At 38.5% G+C, this 17,056-nt stretch overlaps 2 protein-coding genes across 2 annotated transcripts in view; one reads left to right on the forward strand and one right to left on the reverse strand.

Moving 5' to 3' along the window:
* LRBA (LPS responsive beige-like anchor protein) overlaps positions 1-17,056 on the reverse strand; it is a 762,673-nt gene that overhangs the window by 698,272 nt on the left and 47,345 nt on the right.
* On the forward strand, positions 12,440-14,319 carry LOC122730605 (lysophospholipid acyltransferase 5-like). Its single transcript, XM_043969785.1, has one exon. It carries the CDS (start codon positions 12,455-12,457, stop codon positions 13,919-13,921), a length of 1,467 nt encoding a protein of 488 aa, XP_043825720.1. The 5' UTR covers positions 12,440-12,454; the 3' UTR covers positions 13,922-14,319.

The raw sequence follows: 17,056 nt of genomic DNA on the forward strand, positions 1-17,056 counted from the left end.
GTGTCTCATAGTTGCCTTCTCACTTCCAGGTCTTTTAATCCACACCACTTACTATGTAAAGGTTTTTCTTCATCACCCATCTACTAAAGTGTCTCCTAACACTCCCCTAAAAAAATAACCTTGTATTTTTTTTATATATACTGATATATGCATATGCTGTCTCACTTAATTGTGTATGAACTCCTTGATGGCAAGGACTATTTCATTTTTAACTTTTTCCCCCCTAAATCTGGCACAGAGAAAGCATTTAATATTCGATTGATTACATACAACCTAAAAATAGTACCAAGCTAATAACAATCCATTTAATTATAAACTTATTCAACAATTAACCATGATGAAAGGATAGTATATAATAGCAGAGTGGTACAGTGGAAAGAGGACATATATTGAAATCTTTCCCCTGGTGTTTAGAACCTATTTGAACTAAACAAATTATTTAATGACCCTGAGACTCAGTTTCCTTAACTGAAAAATAAACCCTTCTAGCTCTAAATCTCTGATGCTACACAATCCTGAAGTCCACTTCAGCACTCCACCTAGGTTCTTAGGTGGACTTCATATTATATTATTATTATAATTAATAATTATTAATATTATAGACTTAATATATGCATTTATTTGTCTACTTAACCCTGTAGTACTATACTTTAAAAAATTTTTCATTAGCCAAATGCAGCCCTTGAGTCATGGGTTCCGTACAAATAAAATGGTACATAACACTATAATGATGTATCATTATCATGTATTTGGAAATTCTTAAAGAAAACAAGAAAAATTATATACATATATTTCAAGTCAAATGAATATATACATGCTTAATTTAACCCTCCCCCAAAAGAAAATACATATACATTTAGCCTCTTGCCCTGTGTGTGTAAAATATCTAGATTGTCATATTTTCCTAGGGGGAAAAACTGAGTATATATTAATCTTAAATATGTTTTAATGTATAGTCTTTTGAATAAGATCTAACATTTGCATTATATAACATGAAAATTTGAACCACCATATCAGAAATGAACATTTCTAAATACATCATATCAGATTCATGTGTGCACTGAAAGATAATAAATCATTTAAACCATGGTACACAGAACCTTTTTAAATTTGCATTTATCTACAGTAAATATTGCCATCTTCTTTAATCGCTTGCTAGTGCAATCTAGCCAAACTAGTGATTTATAGCAGTGACATATTTTTCAAAAATCAGAAATCTGTCATCAGGTGACAGTCAGTAGAAAGTCCACTCAAGTTATTCTGAAACCATACATGAAAGCATGTAAAAAAAAGATAATTAAATACTACACATACCATATTCAAATCACCTCACTATTAGGGTTTTATCATGAATTTACACCTGCTTAAAATCACAGAACACACACACTGAATTAAACATTATATATCACTTCTTCTCAACAGTTGGTTATCACATAACCAAAGCACCAGTAGTCATTTTGTTGATTGTGATGTCTTACAATTTGAAGGCAATAAAATTCATTTCAAAGAAAAATCAGAATACAAAATAACTCATTTTTAAAATGCACATTGCCTCAAACCTAATTTGGAATAAAATTCATGGAGATGCAATGTGTAAAGTCCTCCATACAAAAGTAGATATCTTGTCTAACATCAGTTTAAGATACAGAACCAGAATTCATGATTTACTTCTCACAGCACAATTTCTAAAAGAAATACAGACACACAACACCTAAATGGTATAAGTAATTTGATTTACCCAAAATATAAATTAACTATTTATATGTATAGGCCAAACTAGTAACAACTAATTATGGGAGAGTTTGTAACAAAGGATAGTAGTGATTTAAAAAATAATAAGACACAAATAATAAACATTTTTATTTAAAATTTTGAGTTCCAAATTCTATCCCTCTCCCCTGCCCCCGGAGGTAAGCAATCAGATATAGATTATACATGTGCAATTATGTAAACATTACCATAGTAATCATTTTGTATAAGAAAACTTGAATAAAAGAAAAAAATGAAAGAAAGCAAAAAATAGCATACTTCATTCTGTGTTCAAACAATATCAGCTCTTACTTTGGAGGTGGATAGTATACTTCATTATTAGTCCTTTGGGATTGTCTTAGATCATTGTACTGCTGAGAATAGTTAAGTCATTCACAATTCTTCATCAAATAATATTGCTGTCACTGCAGACAACGTTCTCCTAGTTCTGCTCACTTCACTTTTTATCAATTCATAGAAGTCTTTCCAGGCCTTTCTGAAATCATCCTACTTGTCATTTCTTATAGCACAATAATATTCCATCACAATCATATATCACACCCTGTTTAGCCATTCCCCAATTGATGAGCATTCCACTGATTTCCAATTCTTTGCCATCACAAAAAGGGCTGGTATAAATATTTTTGTACAAATAGGTCTTTTTCTCTTTTTGGCGATGAATAAGACACTTTCAATGGCATAAAATTAAAATTTTTGCACAAAGAAAATCAGTGGATATGGGATAAGAAAGGAAACTATGAATGGAAAAAATTTGTATAGCAAATATCAATGATAAAGATCTGACTGACACAATATACAGGAAATTGATATATGCAAAAACAAGAACCAGTTAGAAATGGAAAAATAGTCCAAATATATGAATAGGTAGTTTGCAAAAGAAGGCAACACATTTCTTAAGCACCTACTAAAAGCTATCAACTATATAACAAAATTCACAAATAACTAGTAAGAGAAAGGCAAATTAAAACAAAACTGATATAACTGGAAAATAATAAAATACTTTTTTTTTAAGTGAGGCAATTGGGGTTAAGTGACTTGCCCAGGGTCACACAGCTAGTAAGTGTGTGTTAAGTGTCTGAGGCCGAATTTGAACTCAGGTACTCCTGACTCCAGGGCCGGTGCCCTATCCACTGCGCCACCTAGCTGCCCAAAAGTAGTACTTTTTGTGATAAGAAATAACTGGGTGGGAGAGGTGGGAGGAGAAGAAAAGGGATAGGTACCCATTAAAGAAACAACTGAACTGTTGAAATATGAATGTAAAAGAATACTATTGTGCCATACCAAACAATGACTATGAAGAATTCAGGTCAACTTAGGGGACATGACTGCTATCTCCAAGTATCTGAAAGTCTATCAAGTGCATGGGGAGTTCCACTCATTCTGCTGAGTCCTAGAAGTAACAAGTGTATATAATGAATAATAATGGAAGGGAGAGAGGGGGAGAGAATGGCTGGGGGGGGGGGGGTAGGAGGGAGTGGGGGATGAAGAGGGAGAGAGACAGGGAAGAGGAGAGGGAGAGGGGGAGAGAGTGAGAGTGAAAGGACTGATTGATTGATTGATTGATTGATTTAGGTTCAGTTAGGAAAGATTTTCCAATAATTACAGCTATCTACAAGTATAATGTATAGCCTTGAGAAGAAGTGAGTTTCTTCTCACTAGAAGTCTTCCAGTAGGGGGCAGCTAGGTGGCATAGTGGATAAAGTACCAGCCCTGGATTCAGGAGTACCTGAGTTCAAATCCAACCTCAGAAACTTGGCACTTACTAGCTGTGTGACCCTGGTAAAGTCACTTAATCCTCATTGCCCCACCAAAAAATAAATAAATAAATAAATAAAAGAATAAAATAAAAAATAAAAATAAAATAAAGAGAAGTTTTCCAGTAGTATTATAGAGATTATTCATATTCATGTATCATCTTTAAGTCTATTCCAGAGCCAGATTTTGTGATTCTGAAAATACTGTATGATACAAAGTAAACAGAACAAGAAGAACAATGTATACAGTTGCCACAATCATGAAAAGAAAACAATATTAAAGAACTATGATTAACACAGTGCCTCCCACATTTTTAAAGAGGATTTGTGGCCTACAATTGCAGAATAAGGTATAATACAATGTGGCCAATGTGTTAAATGATTTTTGCTTAACTTCATTTTTTCATTATAAGAAAGGAATCTATTCGGGGTGTGGAGGGAACAGTCATTGCAAAGTGATAGCAATATTTTTTATAAATCAATAAAATTTTTAAAACTAATTATACAAGTCAATGATCAGGGGCAGCTAGGTGGCGCAGTGGATAGAGCACCGGCCCTGAGTCAGTAGTACCTGATTTCAAATCCAGCTCAGACACTTAACACTTACTAGCTGTGTGACCCTGGGCAAGTCACTTAACCCCAATTGCCTCACTTAAAAAAAAAAGTCAATGATCAGTAAAGTATTTCATTTAGGTGTCTTCCTTGAAGGTGTATGGCATTGCCAAGGCTGCCTGCTTTAAGGCATAGAAAAGGAAAATTACAGAGAAAAGACATTTCTACATAGTTGATTAATTAAATACTTTAAAAGTTTCCTTGAGACTTTAAAGAAAAAACTATCAGTATTCAGTAGACATCTTAAAAAGGGATGGGAAAGAATAAGAAAAAATGGAAAATAAGGAAGGTCACAGAATAAAAGTAAACCAGTCTGGATTCACCCTATTGAGAAAAAACCTTTGGGTAGAGCATAGACTTGCCCTGAAACTCCAGTTAAATATCAACTGACTAAACTAAAATAATTCTTTGATACTCCTACTAACCACATTATATTTGATAAAAAATAAAGTAAATTTTCATTTTTCCATAAATATTTGCCAAGTCATACGCCTTAATCATGGACTTTCCCCAATATGCTACCCTAAGACCTCTTTCATTCTTTTTATATATTCTCTCACTTGTGTATCAGTTCCTATGGGTCCAATTACACTCTCCATACTGATGACTCATACCTATACATACTTCCCTAGTCTCCTCTTCTCTCCTCTAGTCTGCCTATTAGATAGAATTCTACCTGGATGTCCTGTATTTATTTCAAACTCAATGTATCAGTCAGTCAGTATTTAAGTGCCTATAATATACCAGGCACAATGTTCTAAGCTCCAGGGATACAAAGAACGGCAAAAACATTCTCTCACAAGTAATATACACTTTAATGGAGAATACAACATGCAAATAACTAGGTCTATAAAAAATATATACAGAGTAGATGGAAGGGAAGGAAGGAGCCAATAGCTTGAGGACCAGGGAAAGCCTCCTACAGAGGGTGGGATTTGAGCTAAGTCTTGAAGGAAACCAAGAAAAACAAGAGGTGGAGGTGAAAGGGCAGAGCTGTCCAGGCACGGGAACGGCCAGTGCAAAGACATGGAAGTGTTATGTTCAAAGAACAGTTCAAAGCAGGCCAGTGTGGCTGAAGGTGGAATGTACTGAGGGGAGTAAAGTCTATAAAGACTAGAAAGGTAGGGAAATAGCAAGGTTGGGAAAGACTCTAAATACCAAAGACGGGATTTTATATTTAAATCTGAAAGTAATAGGGGGCTCTGTTGATTAAACCAATTATACTGAAACATAGCAAACTATACAGTTATTAATTCAGCTATTAAAATAATTTTTAAAACCAGTTCACAGGCCCCAGGTTAAGAAGTTATCTTATTTTTAATTTAATTTTTCTTAATTTAATTTTCCCTCCCTCTCAGCTTTTCTCCCATGTCCCTACATATATTCCCCCCACTATAGGGAAAAGACATGAAAGAAAAAGAAAAAGAAAACCCTAGTAACAAATATGTCCAAAAACTTTTAAGTCTCATTTGCAAAATGGTTATCTTATGGATTCAGCTTTGGGAGTATGCTAAGACCAAAATATGCTATGAATAAGTTAGAGGGTTATTCTCCAGTCCAGTAGGGTCAATAACATCCCCAATCTCTACATCTCAGAAAACTTCACTATGATCACTATTTAGGATTCACTATTTAGGAGTTGCATTTCCCCAGGAAAATCTGTCATTAAAGTACTACGAGTTGGGCAGCTAGGTGGCGCAGTCGATAGAGCACCGGCCCTGGAGTCAGGATGACCTAAGTTCAAATCCGAACTCAGACACTTGATAATTACTAGCTGTGTGACCTTGGACAAGTCACTTAACCCCAACTGTCTAACCCCCCCAAAAAAATTTTTAAGTACTACAGGTTTGGGGGCAGCTAGGTGGTGCAGTGGATAAAGCACCAGCCCTGGATTCAGGAGTACCTAAGTTCAAATCCAGCCTCAGACACTTGACACTTACTAGCTGTGTAACCCTGGGCAGGTCACTTAACCCCCATTGCCCACCAAAAAAAAAAAAAAAGTACTACGGGTTTAGAGCTAGAACAGACGCAAAGACATTCAAATCCCCACCCCACTCCATTTCAAAAATTAAGAAGCTAAAGCCCAAACTGGTAAAGTGAATTTCAACTCAGCACTCAGAATTCTGCAATACTCACCCAACTCTATCCTAATGGAATGAATATAGCTAGGAAGATAGGTTTTTCCAGACTTTTTCATCCTTCCTCAAACCTCCCACAGCTCCTCATCCCTCACCCTCTCAGGTAAGAACTATACTTCATAGGGGCTGCTAGGTGGCACAGTTGATAAAGCACCAGCCCTGGATTCAGGAGGACCTGAGTTCAGATCCAACCTGACACACTTGACACTTATAGGCTGTGTAACCTGGGGCAAATCAATTAATCCTCACTGCCCCACCAAAATAAAAAAAGAACTATATCTCATATGCAAAAATTAAGGCCATTCACCAAGAACTGTCTATTCTCCACCCTTCTTCTTCACACATCACTCAGATGCCTTTCCCCACTAACTCCTCTTTCATCCTAGCTTTAAATAAAGAGATAGCTCTTGTGCTGGCCAAGGTAAACTCTACATGTACACATGATCCCATTCCATCTTATCTTCTCCAGTATAATGCCTCTTTTATGACCCCTATTCTCACTAATCTTCAATCTCTCCTATCTATGGCTACTAACCTGCTATCTACAAACAAGCCCATGACTCCCCCATTCTAAAACAAAACCCTCATTAGATACACTCAGCCACGAAAAGTTTCTATAACTGGGGCCTCCACTTCCTTTCCTCTCACTCTCTTTTTTTTAAATAAAAGTATTTTATTATTTTCCAGTTACATGTAGAGATAGTTTTCAACATGTTTTTTTAAGATTTCCAATTTTTCTCCCTCCCCTAGACAGCAAGTAATCTAAGTTTTAAGTTTTATTACATATATATATAATAACACCAAACATATTTCTGCATTAGTCATGTTTTAAGAGAAGAATCAGAGCAAAAAGGAAAAACCCCAAAACCAAAACACCAAAAACAAAAGAAATAACACTGTTCAATCAGTATCCATACTCTACAGTTTGGTTTTTTTTCCTGGATTTGGAGATCCCCTTCCATCATGAGTCGCCTGGAACTCTTCTGTACCATTGCATTGGTGAGAAGAATCTAGTCCATCACAGTTGGTCAACACACAATGTTGATGATACTGCCTCACTCTCTTCTTAACACTCTGCAGTCTGACTTCTCATCTCATTTAACTGCAATTGTTCTCTCCAAAGTTACCAGTGATCTAAGTATCAAATCTAATGCCTTTTTCTCAGTCCTCATCCTTCTTGACTTCTCTCTATTAATCACCTTCTTATCTTTGATACTCTCTTCTTTGTAAGTTTCCACAAAACTGCTCTCTGCTGGTTCTCCTAAATGTTTGGATGCTCATTCTCAGCCTGCTTTTCTGGATCTAGTCTGAGAAGGCAATGTGCTAAAAGTAGATGTCTCCTAACGCTATATTCTAGGCCCTCACTTCTTCTACCTTTATACTATTTCACTTGGTGATTTCATCAACTCCCATGGATTCAATTATCATCTCTCTGCTGATGATTCTCAGATTCATTTATCCAGCCCTAGCATCTCTCCTGACAGCCAGTCTTTCATCTCTAACTGCCTACCAGAAATATTGAAATGGATATCCCACACACATTTTAATCTCAAAATGTCCAAAAGTGACACCATTATCTTTACCAAAAACCCTCCTCTCTTCCCAACTTCCCTATTACTGTTGGGGATACTTCAATCATCCCAGTCACCCAGGCTTATCCTTGACTCTTCAACCCCCCTCCATACCCAATCTGTTGCCAAGTCCTATGAATTTCACTTTAGAAATTCCATTTCTCTTATACAACCCTTTTTCTCTTCTGACACTGCCACCACCCTGGTGCAGGTCCTCATCACCTCATGCCTGAACTATTACAATAGCTTTCTGTTTGGTCTCCCTGCCTGCTCCCCTCACTTCAGTCCCTTCACTCAGCTGCCAAAGTAATTTCCCTAATGTGCAAATCTGACCATGTCATCACAGTAATCAATCAACTCCAGTGGCTCCTTATGATTTCCTGGATGAAACATAAAATGCTGCTAGGCTTTTAAAGCCCTCTAGAACCAGGTCCCTTCCTATCTCTCAATCTTTTTACACATTATTCTCCTCTATGTACATTACAATCCAATAACATTGGCCTACTTGCCATTTCCATCTCTCTCTCTCTCTCTCTCTCTCTCTCTCTCTCTCTCTCTCTCTCTCTCTCTCTCACACACACACACACACACACACACCCCATTCAGTGCCTTTTCACTGGCTCCACACCTGGAATGTTTTCCTTCCTTATCACTGTTCCTATCTTAACCATCTTCCTTCAAGTTTCAGCTAAGATCTCACCTGGCACATAGTATGTGTTTAATAAATGCTTGTTAATTAGAGAATGCTATTAATTAAAGAAATGTAAATTACAATAACTATGAGGTACTACCTCACACCCTTCAGACTGTCTAATATGACAGAAAAGAAAAATAATAAATACTGGAGGAGATATAGGAAAACAGGGACATTAATGCACTGTTGGTGGATTTGTGAACTGATCCAGGCACTCTGGAGAACAATTTGGAACTATGTCCAAAGGACTACAAAGATGTGCATACCCTCTGAACCTGCAATACCACTGCTAGGTCTTTATAACAAAGATATTAAGAGGGGGGTGGGGTGGAGTCAAAGGACCTATATGTACAAAAACGTTTATAGCAACTCTTTCTATGGTGGCAAAGAATTGGAAATTAAGGGGATGCTCATCAATTGGGAAATAGCTGAAAAAGTTGTGGTATATAAACATAATGGAGTACTGTTGTGTTATAAGAAATAACAAGCAAGATGTTTTCAGAAAAACCTAGAAAAACTTACAAGAACTGATGCAGAGTGAAGTTAGCAAAAGCAGAACACTGTACACAGCAACAGCAATATTGTACAATGATCAATGGTGAATGACTTAGCTATTCTCGGTAATACAATGATCCAAGACAATCCCAAAAGACTCAAAATGAAAAATGCTATCCACCTCCAGAGAAAGAATGAATGGTATCTGAATATAAACTCAAGGATACAATGTCTCAGATGTATTGAGAGGAGAATTTATGGTCAAACCAGATTTAGAGAATATTATGAAATAGACACACCCAACTGGGTGGAGTAATCTATTTAATCCGGGCAGTAAATGAGCCTAACACTCATCAAAATTGGCTCAAAGACCTCAATCTCATTAGAATTGGCTCAAGGAGGAAATAATGTACACACTCAATTGGGTGGAGTAATCTCTCTAACCTACCAGGAAAATAGGAGGGGAAAGGGATAAAGAGAGAGGGGCAAAAGAAGGAAGGGCAGAGTGGGGGAGGGGACAGACAGAAGCAAATCCCTTTTGAAGAGTGATAGGATGAAAGAAGATGGATAATAGAATAAATATCATGGTGAAGGGAATAGGATGGAAGGGAAACAGTTAACAGTAGTAATCATGAAAAAGAGAAAAGGGGGGGAAATTGTACAAAAAATATTTATAGCAACTCTTGGTGGAGGCTAAGAATTGAGAATCAAGGGAATGTCCATCAATTGAGGAATGATGGAAAAAGCTGTGTTATATGATTGTAGTAGAATGGTCTTGTGCTACAGGAAATGACAAACAGGATGATCCCGGAAAAACCTTGAAAGACTAATGAACATCAATTATACATTGTGAAGTGAGCAGAGGTGAGAGGACATTGTGCATAGTTGCAGCAGTATTGTTCAATGAGTAATTGTGAATGACTTAACTACTCTCAGCAGTGCAATGATCCAAGACAATCCCAAGGAACTAATAGGGAAACTTACTATGCACCCCTATAGAAAGAACTAATAAAAAGAACACTTGTGGATTGTACATATATAACCTGACTGCGATCTTGTGGAGGGGTGAGGAAAGGGAGGGAGAAAAATTTAGAACTCTAAATCTTATGAAAATGAATGTTGAAAACTACCCTTACATGTAAATGGAAAATAAAATAAATGTTTGTTGATAGAGAATATTATGAAATACAAAGTGGATGACTTTGATTACATTAAATTTAAATAGTCTTGGGGGGGCAGCTAGATGGTGCAGTGGATAGAGCGCCGGCCCTGGAGTCAGGAGGACCTGAGTTCAAATCTGACCACAGACATTTAACACTTACTGGCTGTGTGACCCTGGGCAAGTCAACCCCAATTGCCTCAAATAAATGAATGAATGAATGAATGAATGATTTTTAAGTTCTTGAACAAAAGCAATGCAGCCAGGGCAGCTAGGTGGCGAAGTGGATAGAGCACTGGCCCTGGAGTCAGGAGGACCTGAGTTCAAATCTGGCCTCAGACACTTAACACTTACTAGCTGTGTGACCCTGGGCAAGTCACTTAACCCCAATTGCCTCACCAAAAAAACAAACAAAACAAACAAACAAACAAAAAGAAGCAATGCTGCCAAAATTAGAAGGGAAGCAGAAAGATGGGAAACGATTTTTACAGCCAGTGTTTCTGATAAAGGTCTCATTTCTAAAATATATAGGGAACTAAATCAAATTTATAAGAATGCAACTCATTCCCCAATTGAGAAATTGCCAAAGGATATGAACAGGCAGTTTTCAGATGAAGAAATCAAAGCTATCTATTGCCATATGAAAAAATTATCTAAATCACTATTGATTAGAGAAATGTAAATTAAAACAACTCTAAGGTACCACCTCACACCTATCAGATTAGCTAATATGACAAAAAAGGAAAATAGTAAATGTTGGAGAAGCTGTGGAAAAATTGGAACACTAATATATTGTTGGTGAAGTTGTGAACTGATCCAACCATTCTGGAGAGCAATTTGGAACTAAGCCCAAAGGGATTTGGGGCTGTGCATACCCTTTGACCCAATAATACCACTACTAAGTCTGCAACCCAAAGAGATTATTGAAAAAGGGAAAAGGACCCATGTACAAAAATATTTATAGCAGCTCTCTTTGGGATGGCAAAGAATTGGAAATTGAGTGAATACCCATCAACTGGGGAATGGCTAAACAAGCTGTGGTATATGAATGTAATGGAACACTATTGTGCTGTAAGAAATGATAAGCATGAAGATTTCAGAAAAACCTGGAAAGACTTAAGTGGACTGATACTGAGTGAAGTGAGCAGAACCAGGAGAACATTGTACACAGTAATAGTAACATTCTGTGATGATCAACTGTGACAAACTTGGCTCTTCTCAGCAATACAATGATCCAAGACAATTCCAAAGGACTCATGATAGAAAATGCTCTCCACATCCAGAAAAAAGAACTGTGGTGGGGGCAGCTACATGGCACAGTGGCTAAAGCACCAGCCCTGGATTCAGGAGTACCTGAGTTCAAATCCAGCCTCAGACACTTGACACTTACTAGCTGAGTGACCCTGGGCAAGTCACTTAACACCCATTGCCTGCAAAAAAAAGAACTGTGGTATCTGAATGCAGATTGAACCATACGGTTTCCACTTTTTTTTCGGGGGAAGGGGGGGGACTATTGTTTTTTGAGGGTTTTCCCTTTTGTTCTGATTCTTCTTTCACAACATGACTAATGCAGAAAAATGTTTAATGTAATTGTACATATATAACCTATATCAGATTTCTGTCTTGGGAAGGGGAGAGGGGGAAGGGAGGGAGGGAGAAAAATTTGGAACTCAAAATCTTATAAAGACAACTGTTGAAAACTATTTTTACATGTAAATGGAAAATAATAAAATACTTTTTTGATTAAAAAAACCCAAAGCATACTATTTTTCACTTTCTTTCCTTCTTTCATTTCTTTTCTTGGTTCAAGTTTTCCTCCACAAAATGACTAATATGAAAATGTTTTACATGATTACTCATATGTAACCTTTATCAGTTTGCTTTACATCTCAGGGAGGGGGAGAAGAGAGAGGAAATGATAGAATTTGGAAATCATAACTTTAAAAAAAATAATGTGAAAATTGTTTTTACATGGAATAGGGGAAAAATAAAATATTATTTTTCTCAAAGCCTTTTTTTTTTTTGGCAGGGCAATGGGGGTTAAGTGACTTGCCCAGGGTCACACAACTAGTAAGTGTCAAGTGTCTGAGGCTGGATTTGAACTCAGGTCCTCCTGAATCCAGGGCCAGTGCTTTATCCACTGTGCCACCTAGCTGCCCCATAAAATATTATTTTTAAAAGGCCATTAAGAGATCACAAGTGGACAAGCATGGCGCGCGGAGTGGGGTGGGGGGCGTCCCACGGGGGCGCCCGGAGTTAAGATGGCGACGGCACCTGATCAGGACGCAGAGACCGCAGCCAAGCTAGTGGCCGGGGTCCTGCACGCTGGGGTCGAGGAACACTGGCTTGGGAAGTTGTCGTCGTCCCTTGGTGCCTCGGAGCAGGCGTTGCGGCTCATCATCTCCATCTTCCTAGGATACCCCTTTGCCTTGTTTTATCGACATATCCTTTTCTACAAGGATTGCTACCTCATCCATCTCTTCCACATCGTTACAGGCCTCTCAAATGCCTATTTTAACTTTGGAAGCCAGCTCTACCACTCACTGCTATGTGTGGTGCTACAGTTCCTCATTCTTCGGCTGATGGGCCGCACCGTTACTGCCATCTTGACCACCTTCCTCTTCCAGATGGCCTACCTTCTTGCTGGGTACTTTTACACAGCCACCGACACTTATGACATCAAGTGGATGATGCCCCACTGCGTCCTGACCTTGAAACTGATTGGTCTGGCTGTTGACTACTATGATGGAGGGAGAGATTGGAATTCCTTGTCCGTTGAACAGCAAAAGTATGCCATTTTGAGAGTTCCTTCCCTGATGGAAATTGCTGGCTTCTCCTACTTCTATGGGGGCTTTTTGGTGGGGCCCCAGTTCTCCATGAACAACTACATGAAGCTGGTGCAGGGGCAGATGACTGATGTACCAGGGAAGAAACCCAACAGTATTCTACCTGCTCTCAAACGTCTGAGTTTGGACCTCTTCTACCTGGTGGCCTATACCCTGCTCAGTCCCTACATCACAGAAGAATATCTCCTTTCCCGGGAATATGAAAACAGCCCCTTCTGGTTCCGCTGCCTATACATGCTAGTTTGGGGCAAGTTTGTGCTCTACAAATACGTCACCTGCTGGCTGGTCACGGAAGGAGTATGCATCCTGACGGGGTTAGGCTTCAATGGATTGGATGAGAAGGGACATAGGCTATGGGATGCTTGGGCCAACATGAAAGTATGGCTGTTTGAGACCACTCCCCGATTCACTGGCACCATCGCCTCCTTCAACATCAACACCAACGCCTGGGTAGCCCGCTACGTCTTCAAGAGGCTGAAGTTCCTCGGGAACAAAGTGTTATCCCAGGGCCTGTCCCTGTTTTTCTTGGCCCTGTGGCATGGGCTGCACTCGGGCTACCTGATCTGCTTCCAGATGGAGTTCCTCATCGTTATTGTGGAGAGACAGGCTGCCTGCTTAATCACAGAAAGCCCCATCTTGAACAAGCTGGCATCCATCACTATCCTGAAGCCTGTCTTCTACCTAGTGCAGCAGACCATTCACTGGCTCTTCATGGGTTATTCTATGACTGCCTTCTGCCTTTTTACATGGGACAAATGGATCAAAGTATACAAGTCTATCTATTTTCTTGGCCATGTCTTCTTCCTGAGCCTCCTCTTCATATTGCCTTATGTTCACAAAATAATGGTACCAAGGAAAGAAAAATTAAAGAAAGCAGAGTAATCTGCCTCCCTGGTGGCCTAAAATGGGACTGGCACAGGAGCTATTGCCTCCCTTTTCAGAGGACTTCTTTGCCCTGAGAACATGCAGAAGATAGAACCAGGGACTAGGAAGGCATGGCAGCTCCTCTGCCAGCCAAGGGGAACGGAACCCTAGGGGAGTGTGGAGGGACTCATCTCACTCTTGGGATCCCCCACACACATTGCCTTATCTCTCCCCTTCCAGCTGGGAATCTGTGTTTTCTTTTCTGCTGATTTACTATGATTATACATGTGCCGATACCACAACCACCTATCCCGTGGAATGGAAGGGACACAGGTTCTACCTGCTTCATTTTTCTACCTTGGAATTGTACCAGATAAAACCACTTCTGTTTGTTCAGTTTAAAAAAAAAAAAAGAGAGATCACAAGTGACACTGAACAGGACAGTTTCAGTTGAGTAAAGGTTAGAAATGGTTTTTAAATTTATAGAGTGAAAGGAAAGGAAAACACCAAGTATAAATTGCTTTCTCATGGAGCTTTGGCTGAGAAAGACAGGTGATCTAGGATAACAGCTTACAAGGTAGATGAGAGGGATGGACAGGGTAAAATAGAGATGAGAAAACCAATACCAGAAAGGATAGCTAGCAATGTAGCATCATCTGGGGAAGCCAGGTCTCAATAAGTATGAGAAGGAAGATGAAAGAAAGAAGTCCAAAATGAAGAGAATTTCATTCATTATAAGAGTTCCAAAAAGCATCATGATTAGGGCAGGTAGACATGAAGTGGGACATTATGAGGTTAGGGTTAAAGTGGATAGGAATGATGTAATGGGTAGCAAACACTATAAAGGGGGCTTTCCTTCTAGACAGACAAGGATTCAATATCATTGGTATTATGAAAATAAAAGAGTTCAAGGAACATTTCCCCCCATTTTATAGGTTCTCTTTCAATAAACGATAAAGGATTTGGGGTAGAAGACTAATATTCTGGTGTAAGGGGCTAAAATTCTAGTTAGTCTATCTAAAATATCTAATGAGTGGTCGCCAATAAATTATAAGCTTTAGCAAGAGTTTTAAGCATTTATTAAGGAAAATAAGAATTTGATGAAGAGGGGCAGCTCGGTGGCACAGTGGATAGAGCACCGGCCCTGGATTCAGGAGGACCTGAGTTCAAATCTGGCCTCAGACACTTAACACTTACTAGCCGTGTGACCCTGGGCAAGTCACTTAACCCCAACTGCCTCACTAAAAAAAAAAAAAAAAGAATTTGGTGGAGACAGAAAAGCCTAGATTCATCTATCTATCAAAGGGAAAGCACATTTCTAGCTTCACTCTCCACCAGCATTCTGACAAAAGAGAGCAAGAGAGCCAGCCTCGCCCCCTCTTCCTCCCACAAGTAAACATCACTTCCTGACACCAAAGAAAAGCTGCATGGCCCTTCCCTCAGAGGCCTTCTCCTCATGGTGGAGCTTTCCTACAGTAAGTCTCCAGCAGGTAGTGTCATTCCAATCATTACACTGGCAAAAGGAGACTCTAAAAGTCATATATAGTCACACCACTACCTTCACATTCCAACCTCCAACAAGGTTGGAAAAAAAGCCACAACTGTTTTATATTATTAGTGTTATCTCTGAGAAATCATTCTGTTTTTAGTTCCTTCTATCATTCCCCTCCTCTAATTTAACACAACTCAAATCTAGTAAGAAGAATAATGGGAGAAGCTCTCTAAAGAAGAAGGGTGGAAGAAGCTAGGTGGCACAGTGGATAGAGCACCAGCCCTGGATTCAGGAGGACCTGAGTTCAAATCTGGCCTCAGACACTTAACGCTTACTAGTTGTGTGACCCTGCACAAGTCACTTAACCCCAATTACCTCACCAAAAAAAAAAAAAAAAGAAGGGTAAGCAAATTGTTTAAGATCTTAGTTCAATACTGGCAAACTGAGGCCCAAAGAAGTTAACAAAGGGAGTAAGCATACCCATATCAACCAGGTAGCTCTCAAAATAGAAACTTCCACAAAATACTGGAAAATTATATTATAAAACATTATAATGATGATTTCAAAGTCCAATTAAAAAAACAAGCATATCTCTCTAAAATAATCAGAAGGAATTCTTTTAAAGAATTTTAGATGGGGCAGCTAGGTGGCACAGTGGATAAAGCACCTGCCCTGGATTCAGGAGGACCTTAGTTCAAATCTAGCCGCAGACACTTAACACTTACTAACTGTGTGACCCTGGGCAAGTCACTTAAGCCATCATTGCCCCACCAAAAAAAAAAAATTTTAATCAAATCATCCTCAAAGAGATATATGACAACCCCAACTCAAGGTACCATGGTAAAACCACAAGTTCAGAAGTACTTGAGACAGATACAACAGTTTACAAATGTTGAAAAACTTTATAACAAAACTCTAGCGAGAAGTAAATGAGACAAGAGATGTACTTCAACAAGAACCTTGGCAACAGTGTTTAAAAAACAAAACAAAACAAAAAACTAAGCATTAAAATCTAAAGTACTAAGAACCCAAATTAAATGATTCATTCTAGAAAATACAATGTAGAGATTACCATTGTTAAATCAGGGAGACACACTAGCAGGGATACAATGATCTTAGACATTGTAGCAAGATTTCATATGCTATAGCAAAATAATCTGCTAAATATATTTATCAGACATCAATTTTGCTGATCTCTCAAAGGGGAGATGGGTGGAATGGGAGAAATTACTATCTGCTAACAAAAGCAGAAAGCATCTGATGATAAATCTTCATTAATTTTCTTCATACTGTGGAAGGGACAGTGTAAAAGAGGGTCAAAAAGAGGAAATAATAAAGTTCTAAACCTGAACTATCAAAACATAATCAACAAAAGAAAATGTTCCCAGAATGGATTAGGTACTTCAATGAACCTTATACTTCTAAAAAATGTCAGTTAAAATAATATTAGACATTGTAGATGCTGGAATGGTTTGCCATTTATTTCTCCAGCTCATTTTACAAGCAAACGGTTAAGTGACTTACTCAGGGTCACACAGCTACTAAGTGTCTGAGGTCAGATTTGAACTCAGGAAGATGAGTCTTCCTATTCCAGGCCTGGCACTCTATACACTACACCATCTAGCTACTACAGTGGACAAACCACAAGATCTAGTCAGGAA

Source organism: Dromiciops gliroides, chromosome 6 (genome assembly GCF_019393635.1).
Source record: "Dromiciops gliroides isolate mDroGli1 chromosome 6, mDroGli1.pri, whole genome shotgun sequence".
NCBI lineage: Eukaryota > Metazoa > Chordata > Mammalia > Microbiotheria > Microbiotheriidae > Dromiciops > Dromiciops gliroides.

Bases quoted from the DNA above. Each gene is read 5' to 3' on its own strand.
- LOC122730605 (XM_043969785.1), top strand. From the start codon at position 12,455: ATGGCGACGGCACCTGATCAGGACGCAGAGACCGCAGCCAAGCTAGTG.